General features: G+C 41.6%; 1 protein-coding gene across 1 annotated transcript; it reads right to left on the reverse strand.

Annotated features, from left to right (window-relative positions):
- Positions 1-1419: 1419 nt before the first annotated feature.
- adssl (adenylosuccinate synthase, like) lies at positions 1420-8002 on the reverse strand. The gene is made up of 13 exons (XM_026372918.1): positions 7712-8002; positions 7079-7181; positions 6149-6217; positions 5888-5938; positions 5745-5811; positions 5471-5578; positions 4854-4935; positions 4438-4564; positions 4199-4353; positions 3408-3532; positions 3143-3240; positions 2367-2516; positions 1420-2255 (listed from the first exon to the last, which is right to left on the reverse strand). Exons 1-13 carry the CDS (start codon positions 7943-7945, stop codon positions 2203-2205), a joined length of 1422 nt encoding a protein of 473 aa, XP_026228703.1. The 5' UTR covers positions 7946-8002; the 3' UTR covers positions 1420-2202.
- Positions 8003-13224: the final 5222 nt, after the last annotated feature.

Here is a 13224-nt window from a genome sequence, read left to right on the forward strand (position 1 = left end):
GCCCTGAAAAGCTTTTAAACTGTGAGAGGAAGTCAACATAAGGAGGATGTAAAGTAAAAAATATTACATAACAATTGGCAAGGAGGTGTGTGTAGGTGCTGATGAAAAGAGTTTCTGCTGCAGACCTTCCTCTCATAGCCAACAACTGATGCTTCTGCAGGCAAATAGGCAAGTGTCTATGAAAGCAGTTCAGTTATACTGAAAGTGACTTGCACAGGGAACATCTTAGGTTGGTGATGAGATGGCCTGCCATGTTATTCCTTCTTTCCTCAATATACCAACATCGCCATGAATATCAGGACCTGACACAGGTTTAAGCAGTCTGTTTAAAGGTTTGTACTATTACTGGCTGCATGATTCCACCACCAACCAGTTTCACTTCAATATGCACATCTGTGCAGATTCCCTAGACTTGTTTGGTTATAGTGACAAATGTTCTATTAGAAACATGCCGTCTTCACTTAGAGACATGTTGACAGAGAACTGATCGACAGCTCTCTCACATCTTGCAGTGTCAACAAAACCGATGAGCTTGCGGTGGACGGTGAACAGGAGGCTCCTCGTCTTTGTGAACATCATGGGAGGTGTGGGAGTGAAGAGGGTGGAGGTGAATCTGTGCCTTTAATGTGTGTGTCAGGGCTCCTGCACATCCTCTATGACTCTGTATTTACATTTTTTTAAATATATTTTTGACAGTGGTGTGCTGTGGACGTGACGTCAGGGCTTGGACGCCAGCTGTCTCAACAAGCTGCTGAGGAAGACAAGCTAAGGTGACCAGGTTGAACGGCAAAGAGGAGGATGAGGAGCAACATCATAGCCATCTTGGATAACCCTTCTTACCCTCGTTACAAGTTGTGGCAGATTGGCAATTCATTGCAAAGAGAAGGATTAAGGACAACATCAAAACCATCCGTCATAACCCCCCCCTACCCCACCCTCTGCAACAAGCCGTGGCAGATGGGCGTCTCATTCAGGTTCACTACACTATGTGGTCACGATTAGCGCATGAGCCCTTTAATTATGGCCACAAACGTGTATTGTGACATCACCGTGACCTTTGACCTACAAATTCATATTGGTTCATTCATGAGCTGATGTTTGTGCCAGATGTAATAAAATTCCCTCCAGGCTTTATTGGGATACAGCGCTCATGAGCACAGATCAGACGCACGTGACGATGACCTTTAACCACCAAAATCTACATCATTATGCATCCAGCCACAGTTGTTGCCTCGAGGATAAAGTTAAAGATTTAACTTTAAACCTCTGTGTAGCATCAGGAGAAGAACACTGTCAGGATGTTTCTGTCATAAAAACATGTTTAACCTCCAAGTCGGAACAATTAAATTACCTTCTCAAAAACATGACTTTTATAGGAAACACGATTTGTTGGATAGAAATGACAAAATGACTAAATGCTAAATGTTACACTTTCCTTTTATTGATAATAGCAAGCTGAATAAGAATCTTTTACGCTGTCAAAATAAATGAAATACCATTAAAAATACTGACACACACTAGCGCCCACTTCTTCTTACAGTTACACAAATACAAACGTCTCTATACGGACGTGGAATTTCTACCTGCTATTGCTCAATCCTTAGGAAAAAAAACATCTCTTTAAGCTCAAGTTCTTCAGTGTTGACTTTTTCTTGAGGATGATTTTAAAAGCATTCCCGTTATTATGGTACGATCTTAACTGAGATGTATTTTTATTTTAAAGTGGTTTAAAATGAGTCTCTAGAAAAGCATGACGGCTTTCAATTGTTTTTTTTCCCCCTTCATCTTTTTGCAAAGCCTGGAGATAGCCTTGTTTTAAAATGAAGCTCTTATATATTACAGAGCAACATGGTTAACAGATGTCACTTCAGGGAAATTAGCTTCAAATGTTTAAAAAAATTTAACTGTCAGCTTTACTGTCAAACGGACTAAAGAATGAGTGATCCATTTAAAGCAGGTTTTAAAAATGAACCTCCTAATAAAAAATAGAAACAATATGTGGAATGCATAAATTAAATCTCTGAAGAACTATTGTAAATGTGATGCACAAGCAGCAGCTAAACGTTCCACAAATAGCAATGCTGGTGAAGATTTCCTTTAGGATAGAGTCTGCATGTCATACTCTGGTGATCCCATTGAAACCTGTAGTTCTCTTCAGAGCTCTAACTGAGGAGGAGGAGACATGTGGAAATGGCCAGAGGATCAAAACAGTTTGATCATGCTCTCCCTGGACTTGCCGACTCCAACCCACTTCACTGAAATGAGAAAAAAGAAAAACACCACATGATGTGACTGGCAGGTTTAGCAAAGATGATAACAGCTTAGGCTGGTGTTTCTCCAATGATGTGAAGTGTCTCCTTATGAACCTGGCACTTGCAGGAAGTCCTCGATGAACCGAATGTAATTTTGTGCCTGTGGTGGCAGCTCCTCGAAGCTCCGAGCTGCCTCGGTGCAGCAGCACCAGCCAGGCAACGTCTCATACTCCACGGACACGCGCGTCAAAACATCCATGTTAGCTACAAGAGAATAGGGGGAGAAAAAAAAGTGCTCAGTTACTTATTCATCTAAAGACTGATAAAAACAAGGTGCTGGAATTTACAGTCTGAATGCAGTAATGATGGTGCTGTATCCTGAATGAATGACTAGCTGTCCAAACACTGTAGCACAAGCAGAAACCCAGAGTAAAAACTGAACTAGGAAAATATATCGAGTCTAACGTTCACTACACTGACCACCAAAAAACATAAACAAGTGTAAACAGGCTGGTTGAGTTGCAGCTGCAGTGTCATATGGAGCAGAGAGAGAAGAGCTGTATTATCATCTTCTGATTCATTAGCCTAATTCCATTTGCTCCATTTGGCACTACAAGCAGAGAGATAAGGAAGATAATGAGCCTTCAGATATGCTGCAAAATGGATTTTTCGAAAACCTAAGATGTTGCATTTCCTGCTGGTAAAAGCTGACACACGTGAAAATAGACTGCAGGGAGCATTTAAGCCATGTTCCTTCACCTGTAAAAGCATCTTTGTGGTGGCTCAGATAATAAGAAACCCTCTAAGCAAATCCTGTATATGAATGATCAGATCGCACACACGCACGCACGTCTGATTTTTTTTTCAAGGAAACAGCAGGAATCACCTACCAGGAAAACTTGGCAGAGGTTGTCCATCAACCTTATAGGCCACACCAACTTTAATCTCTGGCAGCGTGTCCAGAATGTCCAACTTAGTCAGAGCAATTCTACAAAGAAAAAAAAAAAAGGCACTCAATGTTCAATGTTCAATCTGATAACAACAGACAGGAAAAGAACACGAGGGAGCCTATTTTTTACATGGTAACTGCAAAAACTACAGTAATGAAATCAGAAGACCAGGACGGTAATCTGAAGAGGTGTGATGGTTCCTTACGCAGAGAAGCCATTGACCATGTGGGCGTATCTGACCAATATCAGGTCCAGCCAACCACAACGCCTCTTTCTGCCTGTTGTCACACCAAACTCTCTGCCTCTGGACTGTAACAATGCCCCAGTCTCCTAAAATAAAAACAAAAACAAGATATGGTCACTGCCAGCTGAAGATAAAGAGCTAAGGAGAGGGGAAAAAAACATCTGGTCTGGAAATTAGATTAAAATAATATAAAAATATGGGAAATATTAAGGGACATGAATTATTAATATAAATGTAACTAAACCTCTGCTTGTATTTCTCTCACATGCACACAAACACACATGGCTGGACAGTGTAGTAGTAAGAGACCAGACCCTAACCTTGGCTGTGGCCTACACCCAGTAGGGGTCCTTAGGCAAGACCCCCTTGCGCTTACCCTGCCTTGGGTACCTTGTAAAGTTAACTTGTAAGTTGCTTTGGCTGACTAAATGTAAATGGGAGCTGCCACACTAAGGAGCAGTGCCTGATTCACTGACATTTTCTTTGACTCTCCACAAAAAGACACTTCCAGCAGTTTGAATTTAATTTCTTTATTATATTTTAATATCTTAATTATTTCCTGATATTGTTGTGATGTAATGAGTGTATCATGATGCTTATTTCTAACAAGCTGCTGCTGAACACCAGAGACGCCAGTATCATGAATTTTATTTACGGTATTGATGACTTTTCATTTGTTAATATTTGTAACCATAACATAGTGAGCGCTTTTTCATCGACACATAGAAAAAAAAGTAGCCAATTTTACTCACATTATCCTGCTCTGTCGGGAAGGCACCAACACCAACCCTGGTGGTATACGCTTTGACCACACCGTATACTCGGCCAACATATGATGGAGGTACGCCAAGGCCAGTGCACACTCCTCCCACGGTGCAGTTAGAGGATGTCACGAAAGGATATGTCCCTGAGAAGGGAAACATCTGTTAAGCAAGAGAGACAAAACTACATCCATCTTAATGATCAGTTCAACAAATTACTTGTTGCTCACCAAAGTCGATGTCCAGCAGAGCAGCATTAGCTCCCTCCACGAGAATTTTTTTACTGGGTCCAGTAAGAGCTTTATGCATGAAGTACACGCCGTCAGTCACCAGAGGACGCAGTCTCTCAGCATATACCTGTAAAAACAGTCACACAACATCTTAACACATGCTGCATGAAATCTGAAATTGATTATTTGTGAGAAATATGGGGGGAAACCCTGTACAAAAATAGCTAAAGAACCGAAAAAGAGAAAAGAGAGACGATCACATGAAATACAGATCTTTATTAAGCAGATATTTTCAAACGGGCAGACACTAATAACATTAGCAGATGCTCTGTTCTTTTTAACCATGTGCTTAAATCATCAACTGTATTATTTATGTGGTCATGTGGTTTTCAACTGTCGTGATAGCCTGTCCTCACCTTCAGCTGCTCCAGTTCACCATCAATGTCAACATTGAGGTTTGGATACATGGTCAAGAAGTGTTCGGCCAACATACGGAACCTGCAAAGAGAAGTCCACCACACATCAGTTTCACTATATGATGCACAGGACAGTCCAGCTATTACAATGCTTTTGTTACATGTCCCATGGAGAGACATTGCCACCTACTGGCTGGAGGAGGTATAGAATCTATAATGGTTAAAGAAATGTGTTAAATATGTGTCACTAAAACCTACACCAGCTTCTCACAATACATATGGAGGCTCCAGCACAATGTTATCATTGAACCTACAAATCTAGAAAACTGTTTTGAAAATTTGACCTAAATGCCACAAACTAAAAACAGTCATGAATTGGATGTAAACAAAACATCTAGCCGCTCATCAGTTAAAACCAAAATGAATGACCTGAAACATTAAATGTTCTGCCTCTCAACTGCTAGGAGACTTAAAGTGTCTTAAATATTTGAAATATCAAACACTGAGGTTCCTATCACAAGTAACAGCATTTTATATGTTGCCTTATGATCTGTAATTTAAATTATGATAAAGATTACAAGAAAAATAAATTCAGGAAATTAAAATAAAGCACTCACTTGTCCTCAAAAACCTTGAAATCTGAGACAAGGTCACAGACTCGCAGACCGTTTCGAGCAGCTTTGGAGGAGTAGGCAGGGCCAATACCCTTTTTAGTGGTTCCCAAACTGAGGAACAAATAAAACCAAGTTAATAACAAGTCGTCCCATTTATTTAATAGAGCATTACACTCTCTGACGGTAATGACGCTAAAGTACACCTGATAATATTAAATTACAATACAACAGCTACATAAAGACGTATAAAGTATAGGTCTGGATAGAGGAGATTTACTTTTTCCCTTCTTGTTGCTGCCGCTGCTGCTCCTGGATTCCATCAACAGCTTGATGGAAGTTGAACACTGATTGTGGATAGAGGGGACAGTAAATAATGTGAGATTTAGATAAATAAAATGTTAGTAGGACATGTTTACTCACCAATGTGGGCACGGTCAGATATCTTTAATCTCTCCTCCCATCCTTGTAGTCCTGCGTGAAATACAATAGAGTCATCATCACATTTGCACCACTGTAAAAAGTCTATTTTACTTCAGCTCCTTAGCAGATTAGTTGAAGATTTCCAGTCTACTATCATTATTATTATTAATATAATGTTTTCCTGTTCAGATTGTCCATTAAAGAGGTGCATTTTATCTTATTGTTGGCTTTGCTAAAAATTCAAATACAGCACTGTATTACCTTTGCCTTTCTGCAGATTCTTTTCTGCCTCCTCAAACAGACCTGGTAGATGTATCACCACTCCGTTGCCTGTAATGCAACATTAATTTTTCAACAGTTCTCTAATCACACATAAAAGTAAACTTACTATTATTACTGTGGGGACATTTTACAACATTAAATACACCTCATGGTTTTTATATTGTGGTGGATGGGGATCAGCATGGACACTCTGACGACAGCCAGTAAAGCACCATAAACAGCCATCTGTGGTGCACTGGGTCTTGAGATGCATGAGACTTGGAGCATGACATTTTTTTACAAGCCGATCTCTGACCACTACAACATTAAAACCACCAGTAGGATTTAATGTTGTTGCCAGTGTTTTTTTTTATATCGCCTCTTTCCTCAATTCCTGTCTTTGGCAAGGCCAATAAAAAGAGGAAATGCTTAATAAAGTAATCACCTGCAGTCACAAGAAAAAGAATGTTTGCAATTTCCTGGAGAACAAACAAAACTATGTGTGGGGTGAAAAGATATCATATATAGTAAATCCATAGTAAAAGGTGTTTCTAATATATGCATACATAAGGGTGGATGAAAATATCTGAAACCAGAATATCTGATGATGAATCAACACCCTTTTACAACCACTTAGTACAAACAAATCCATTTATAGCCTCAAAGAGAAAAGGATTTATTGCCAGGTTGTTGTTTTAGGCTGGATTAATTTTACCCAGATGTACTTGATAAACTGAAAACACTGGACTTTGATCCTATCTGTACAGTATACTAATATACATGGACAAAAACAGGGTTATTCTTGTCCATCGTGAGACGCAGCAACTGATAAGGAGGTTCGTGGTGGTTTTGATGTGTGGCCTGACAATGACCGTAGATTAGTATTTTATTATTTTACTGTGATCGGTCTCAGATCAAACTGTGTCCTACCGATGAAGGAGACAGCCTTCTTGTTGAGTACTCCACTGGGCAGCAGGTGGAAGTCGTACTCCACTGAGTCCACAACCACTGTGTGACCTGCATTGTTTCCTCCCTGAAAATAATGCAAAGAAACAAAAAACACTTTCCAAGAGGCAGTTTCCTGCTGAGGCACAAAACTAGAGGGCATGTCACCGACAGACTAAATCAACACTGACGACAGAGACCATGTCCTGTTCCCACCATCACACAGTGTGTCCGTGTGATCGCAGGGCCACAGTTTTCCATTTGGCTTTGGCTACGAGATCAAACACTTGCTAAATGTGACTGTGTTGACTTCTGAGAGGAAAAGAAACAGCGGGGACACCCGTGGGAGGTCGGTGCTTTATATAAGCATGTGGAGGTCACTGGGGGGGGGGGGGGGGGGTTAGTGCACATCTACAGACGGAGCAGCTAGCATGGCCGCGGCTAGCATCAACTTAGCACTTCCACATCCGGGAGGTCTGACGTCGGAGCCCGGTCATGAATAATTACCGGCGGCTAACGGCTGTTAACAAACTCCCACGGTAACAACAATCACACTGTGCGTCGCGGTGAGGCCGAAAACAAAACGGGAACTTAAATGCGACCTTGGCGGTCGTGTACCTGACACCTGCAGACGATGTCCGCATCCATTGCGAGCAAGTCCACAACTTTTCCTTTGCCCTCGTCGCCCCACTGCGCCCCGAGCACCACGGTCACTTTGTTCTGCGGCTCCTTCGGGATCCGGAGCGACGGATCCTGGGAGACGCTCTCCCGCGGCCGCTTAACGACCGGCTCCCCGTTCACAGACGCGGTCTCCCGTCCGTTCAGGTTAGCCATGTTGCTGTCGGATGCCATGCTGCTTTCCTCCTTCAACAACCCGGAATATCGTTTTACCGCGTTTGCGTGCGTCACGGGAAGTGCTGGTCCGCTGCCTCGCCAGCAGGGGGCAGCGTGTCATCTGCAGCGCGGTGGGACCAGGTCACCACGTGTTGTCGCTGTACATGTGCTTCATCTGAGTTTAATCCGAGGTTATTAAAGTACACAAAGTCAGTACTCAAGTAAGATCTCAAGTACTTGGCTATAAAAGTAACGTTACTCCACTCTAAGTAGAAGTAGCAGTACTATGTAGTAGTAGTACAAGGAGCAGACTGACTATTAGGTATTTTAAACACATTTGAACATGATGCTGAACTTCATGTGCAGACGTAAATAATGTTAAAGCAGGTGGTTCTAAATTCATTTTATTACCCGTTCAAAGAGAGAATAACTTCATGAAACCTATTTCAAATCATTTCATTAAAAAAAAAAAAAAATCATCCAACATCTAAGTGATTACTTCTACTACTACTATACAGAAATTGACTTTTTATTTAGAAGGAAGAAAAGTAGGATTTTCTGGTCAGTAATACTTTAATCACACCAACAGAAGTCATTTGGGCTCCGTGTCAGCAAAGGCAGGTTATTGCACAGAAAAAGGCCTCCATTGTTCCAGATTGTGGTTTATTGTTCTTTTGCAATTTGCATTTAAAACACAGCAAACAGACTCTCACCGACTATCCATGTGGCATAGTAAAATTCCAGCACACTGGAGCTGGTTAGTTTTTAGGGACCACACCTCCTGACGTCTTCCCTGTCTTTCCTATATGCGGTCATTTGTGGTTTTAATTAAGTCAGCTATAGCTTCAGTCAATAGTGTTTGTGTAGTAATGTGGGTGAATATGTTCACTTATTAAATGACGTTTTCCTGTGGTTCATGCACCCTCCCAGAAGTTAACTGACACAGGGATGATGTTTGCATTAGAGATGAAACCATCTTTATCTTTAGAATAACTGCCCCTAATAAGCTCATAAAGTAAACCTATATAAAGTAATTAATACCCTCTCCGTGTTAACGGTAGATTCTCGAGCTCAGCACAGTGTTGAAAGTTGATGCGTGTTAACACATGAACTAGAGGGTGAATTAATAATATTTGATTTTACTTATTAATCCCCATTTAACAGTCTGATGAACATGTGGAATTTTTTCATGCAACCGAATGCAGTGATAGTAAAACGTGGATGCCTGTTATCACTGTCGCTGTTGCTTAGTGATCATTTGATAAACAGCCTAGATTTGCCTTCATCAAGAGGAGCACTATAGCATATTACAACTCTATGAATTATGAATACATAAAGTATGATGTAGATTTCTATGTTGACAAATAGTCAGATTAGTTTATTTCTAATTATAGGGAGTGTGGGTCCAAAAGAATATGAGATATGTGAGACACTAAGGTAACTTGAGCTTTAAAGTAATTATTAAATCCACTGGTTCCCAAGACCTTTAGACAAAACTATGATTTGTGATTGTACATTACATCACTAGTTTTTTGGTGACAATTTAATCCTACAGCAGCAGACAAATGACAGACTCATCGGTGCACAGAGCAACACATTCAGACTTTATTCATCAAAGCCACAAAACTCACAGCTGTGAAACAGACGCGCTGAATCCGTGAAACCGACAACGTCCTCGGGTTTGTGTGTTCAGAGGGACAAACGCAGCAGTGGCCTACAGAACTGACAGGCAGATGTTACAATCACTGGCTGTCAATTCATAGGTCATCACCTTGTGCCCAACAGGTCTTCAGCTTCGTCAGCGTAAAACATCGGCTACATGTTAACAGTGAACTTTGTGATCTCTCAGCAAGAGATGCAGGATAGTGGAACAGCAACAGAGGAAACACAGTACAAACTTTGTGTGTATGTGTGTGTGTGTGTGTGTATTTGGTGGCTTTCTGCAGGTAACAGCACCTCCACTGGAACAAGCACAGATTCCACATGGAGTTGCTGTTACATCCAGCAAACACCAGGCAACTCATCACTGACAACGAACCGCAGCTTCCCCAAGTGAGACAGACAAAATCGCATTTCCAGTTTCCTCAAGGCGGTCAGGTGCCGGTGTGGACGTGTACCTGAGGTGAAAGAAAGACGAAAACAGGAGAGAAGGAGCAGAAGAAGGCACAGAGGTTAACTCAGGATCTGGACTCGGAGGCAGTTGCTTTAGTAGGCGAGGAGCCTCCACTTGCAAGTGACTTTGACCCGGCAATTTCCTCCTCCCAGTTTTATTGCCATGAAAAGACGGCATCATTGCTCACACTCCAACAACACGGCCAAAGGGCCAAGGCCTGTACAGATAACACAGATTTTATGGCAGGTGTCAACATGAGGGCCCTTTTCAATATGTGGATAAATGGGTGTGTCTGACCTGTGTGACTGCAGACCCTGCATTTCCTGCTTCCACTGACATTTGTCCTCATAACTACTGAAAGATCGACTTCACAGTTGGTCAATATTCATATCAGTTTGAACATCATGTTGTTTTTGTTACTAATAGTTAAACTTTTTGTCTTATAGCTTGTTGAGCTTGAAAAGTAATAATCTTGTAGACTTTGCCATGCAGTAAAAAAAAACAGAACAATAAAGCAATGAAAAGATTAGAAGTCTACACTGTTGAATACACTGATCAGACTGCATCCATCATTTTCTGCCTCTTCCCAGACAGAAACATGAACATTACTTTTAAAATGACTAGAACAGTTTAGATGCCTTATTAAGTTAGTGATCCAAAGCTCCCACTACTACTGTCCTACCAAGTAAACTATAAAGGAAACAAACAACAAAGATTTAGCTGCAGATTTTAGACTATTTTATTTTGTCTCACATGATGTAGCGTCTCTCTTTAAGTAGAGGTATTTTTATATGCCAACCTGAATATAAAGGGGAACTATAGTTTTTCCCTGTTTGCCACTTTTTTCATGTGTTCTATTTAAAAAAGATTGTGACCTTACATCTGTAAATTTCATAGAGAGTCCACTTGTGCAGGAGCTGTACTCACCTTTAGATGCATGACCCACTGGTTTTCCCAGGACGAGGCCAAAGGTTTGGAGACCAGCAGGGTGCTGTGACTGCAGCACCGGGGCCCGAGTAGTGCTGTAATGAAGTACAGAGAGTAGACAAGGCGAGACTAAGACGGATGAAGACGAAGAGGGCGACACTGACGGCGGCTTAAAGATGAGATGCGTTTTTTTGGATGTAAATGTCAGCAATGACAGCGAAGCAATGGCAGCAAGGGTGAGCAGCCAGTTTAAGAGATCAGGAGTTGGTGGAAGGTTAATTATTACACTCACAGTCAATATTTAACAGGCCCAGCGCCCTGCCCCTCTGTCCAACATCCTGATTCCACACTGACTGACACAGAGGGTAGGGCCAGCGCCGGGCACATCTCTTTTGTCCCCTGCAGAAATTATGTATTCAACACCTCACATGGGTTGTAAAAAAAAAAAAAAAAGGTTGGTGCCCCCTCACCAAGCTCTGTCTTATCTGCAATTTGAAAAATGCATTGAACTCGTTCACCATGTTGTGCTTCATCAGACCGAATTTAATTGACATGTTTATGTAATCTGGACAAACCTCATTCCTCCTCCACATTTAAGATTCATTATAAAAGGCGTATAGGCGGTAAAAATACCATGTAAGGCATAATGTACTTAGCAGAAAGTGTCCAAATCAAGATATTGGTAATGTCCTGAGCAGTGTCACAAGGTTTTCACCGAGCTATGTGACGACTGTGTGCTCATAAAGGAGAGTGGTGGATGCTGTGTCAGGAGACCAGGCCTCTGCAAGAATCTGATTTAAACCCAACTGAGATAGTTGAGGATAGAGGAGGGTAGAGGATTTGGAAAATCAGCCATTGAGTGCTCAGCGTACGTGTGGGAAAGTGTTCCAGGTGACTTCATCTTGAAGCTGGTTAACAGGAGGAAAAAAGGATCTGTATCTGTATTTTGTGTTTCAGTTGCGTGGCACACGTTATAGCATGATGTACTGAAGTATTGGCACGTGAGCACACCAACAGTCACTGGGATAGTTAGACATGAAAATCAGAGTGTGAAGCAACAGCACAGGAGGAAGCAAGACAGTGGACTCTGCGATCACAGAGCAAGAGTGAACCACAGCACATTAGAAGGCAGAGCGAATGTGTGTTAAAGATTGGTAGGAGGATTGGAGGAGGGTGCAGAGTGCACTTTGATGTGTACAAATTATTAATAAAGCCACAAATAGCGATCAAGCTGAGTACACTGGGAGCGAAAGAGCTCAATACGCGGGGGATGACCCTGAACCATAAACTATACCAGATGTGTAATTCTTTAACTTAAGGTCAACAGTAAAAAAAAAAAAAAAAAAACGGCACATGACATATGACACAAACTACTGGTAGTAAACCCTTTGTGCAATAACATTAAAGTTTACCAGTGCGCTAGTTTAAAGGACCACTAGTCTCTGCCCGTCCTTTAGTTATATCTCACACTGCATCTCTGCCATCAATTTTGACTTCATATCTCCTCTGAATCGTTAGAAGAGCCGGTGATGACAGGGGCCAAAGTAAATCAAGGCACATTAACAGTCTCACAGTGAAACAGAAAATATTGACAGGGCTGTTCAACTATCATTTCATTCACCACAGCCACTGTTTTTATGTCCTCAGTATGAAACCCCAGGACAAACTCCTTCAGCACAGTAAAGTGGGTCACATGATGAACTGAGACATCCTCCTCTTTCTTGTACATTAACAGCATTTTATACGTTCTGCCACCTCTTTTATTCACAGACGTGGGCTATCTTATCTCAGAAGTTCAAGGGATTGATATGCCTGAGTGCAGAGTCCAGTGTCTAAGGAAATATGTGCACAGTATTAATCTGCCACGCAGATAAAGTCCTTTCTCGTTCCTTCAAGCTGACAGTGCCTAAGGTCACGATCGTTTCAGCAGCAATTTAGATCAGATAACGACATCAATCTGCTGAGAATGAAATTATCTGCTGCACAAGGTCACATGCAGTCATCAAGTCTTGGCCCAGGTTGATCAGGTCGTGCAATGTTCCCATTTCAGGCATGATGGACTCTAATTTGATGGACTCTTAATTGCCAAAAGAGCTTTCTTCTGTTATTATTTCTATTGGCTTCCACCACCACAGCAACAGACCGCACTTGAACAATCCACTTTTTTAATTCCAGACGCATCGCCGCCATTTAAAAACACAACTTTCAGCAAGCTGCAGTGTAACAAGAGGAGAGCTGTGTTCAAAGACCGGGAGAG

Source organism: Anabas testudineus, chromosome 14, assembly GCF_900324465.2.
Source record: "Anabas testudineus chromosome 14, fAnaTes1.2, whole genome shotgun sequence".
NCBI lineage: Eukaryota > Metazoa > Chordata > Actinopteri > Anabantiformes > Anabantidae > Anabas > Anabas testudineus.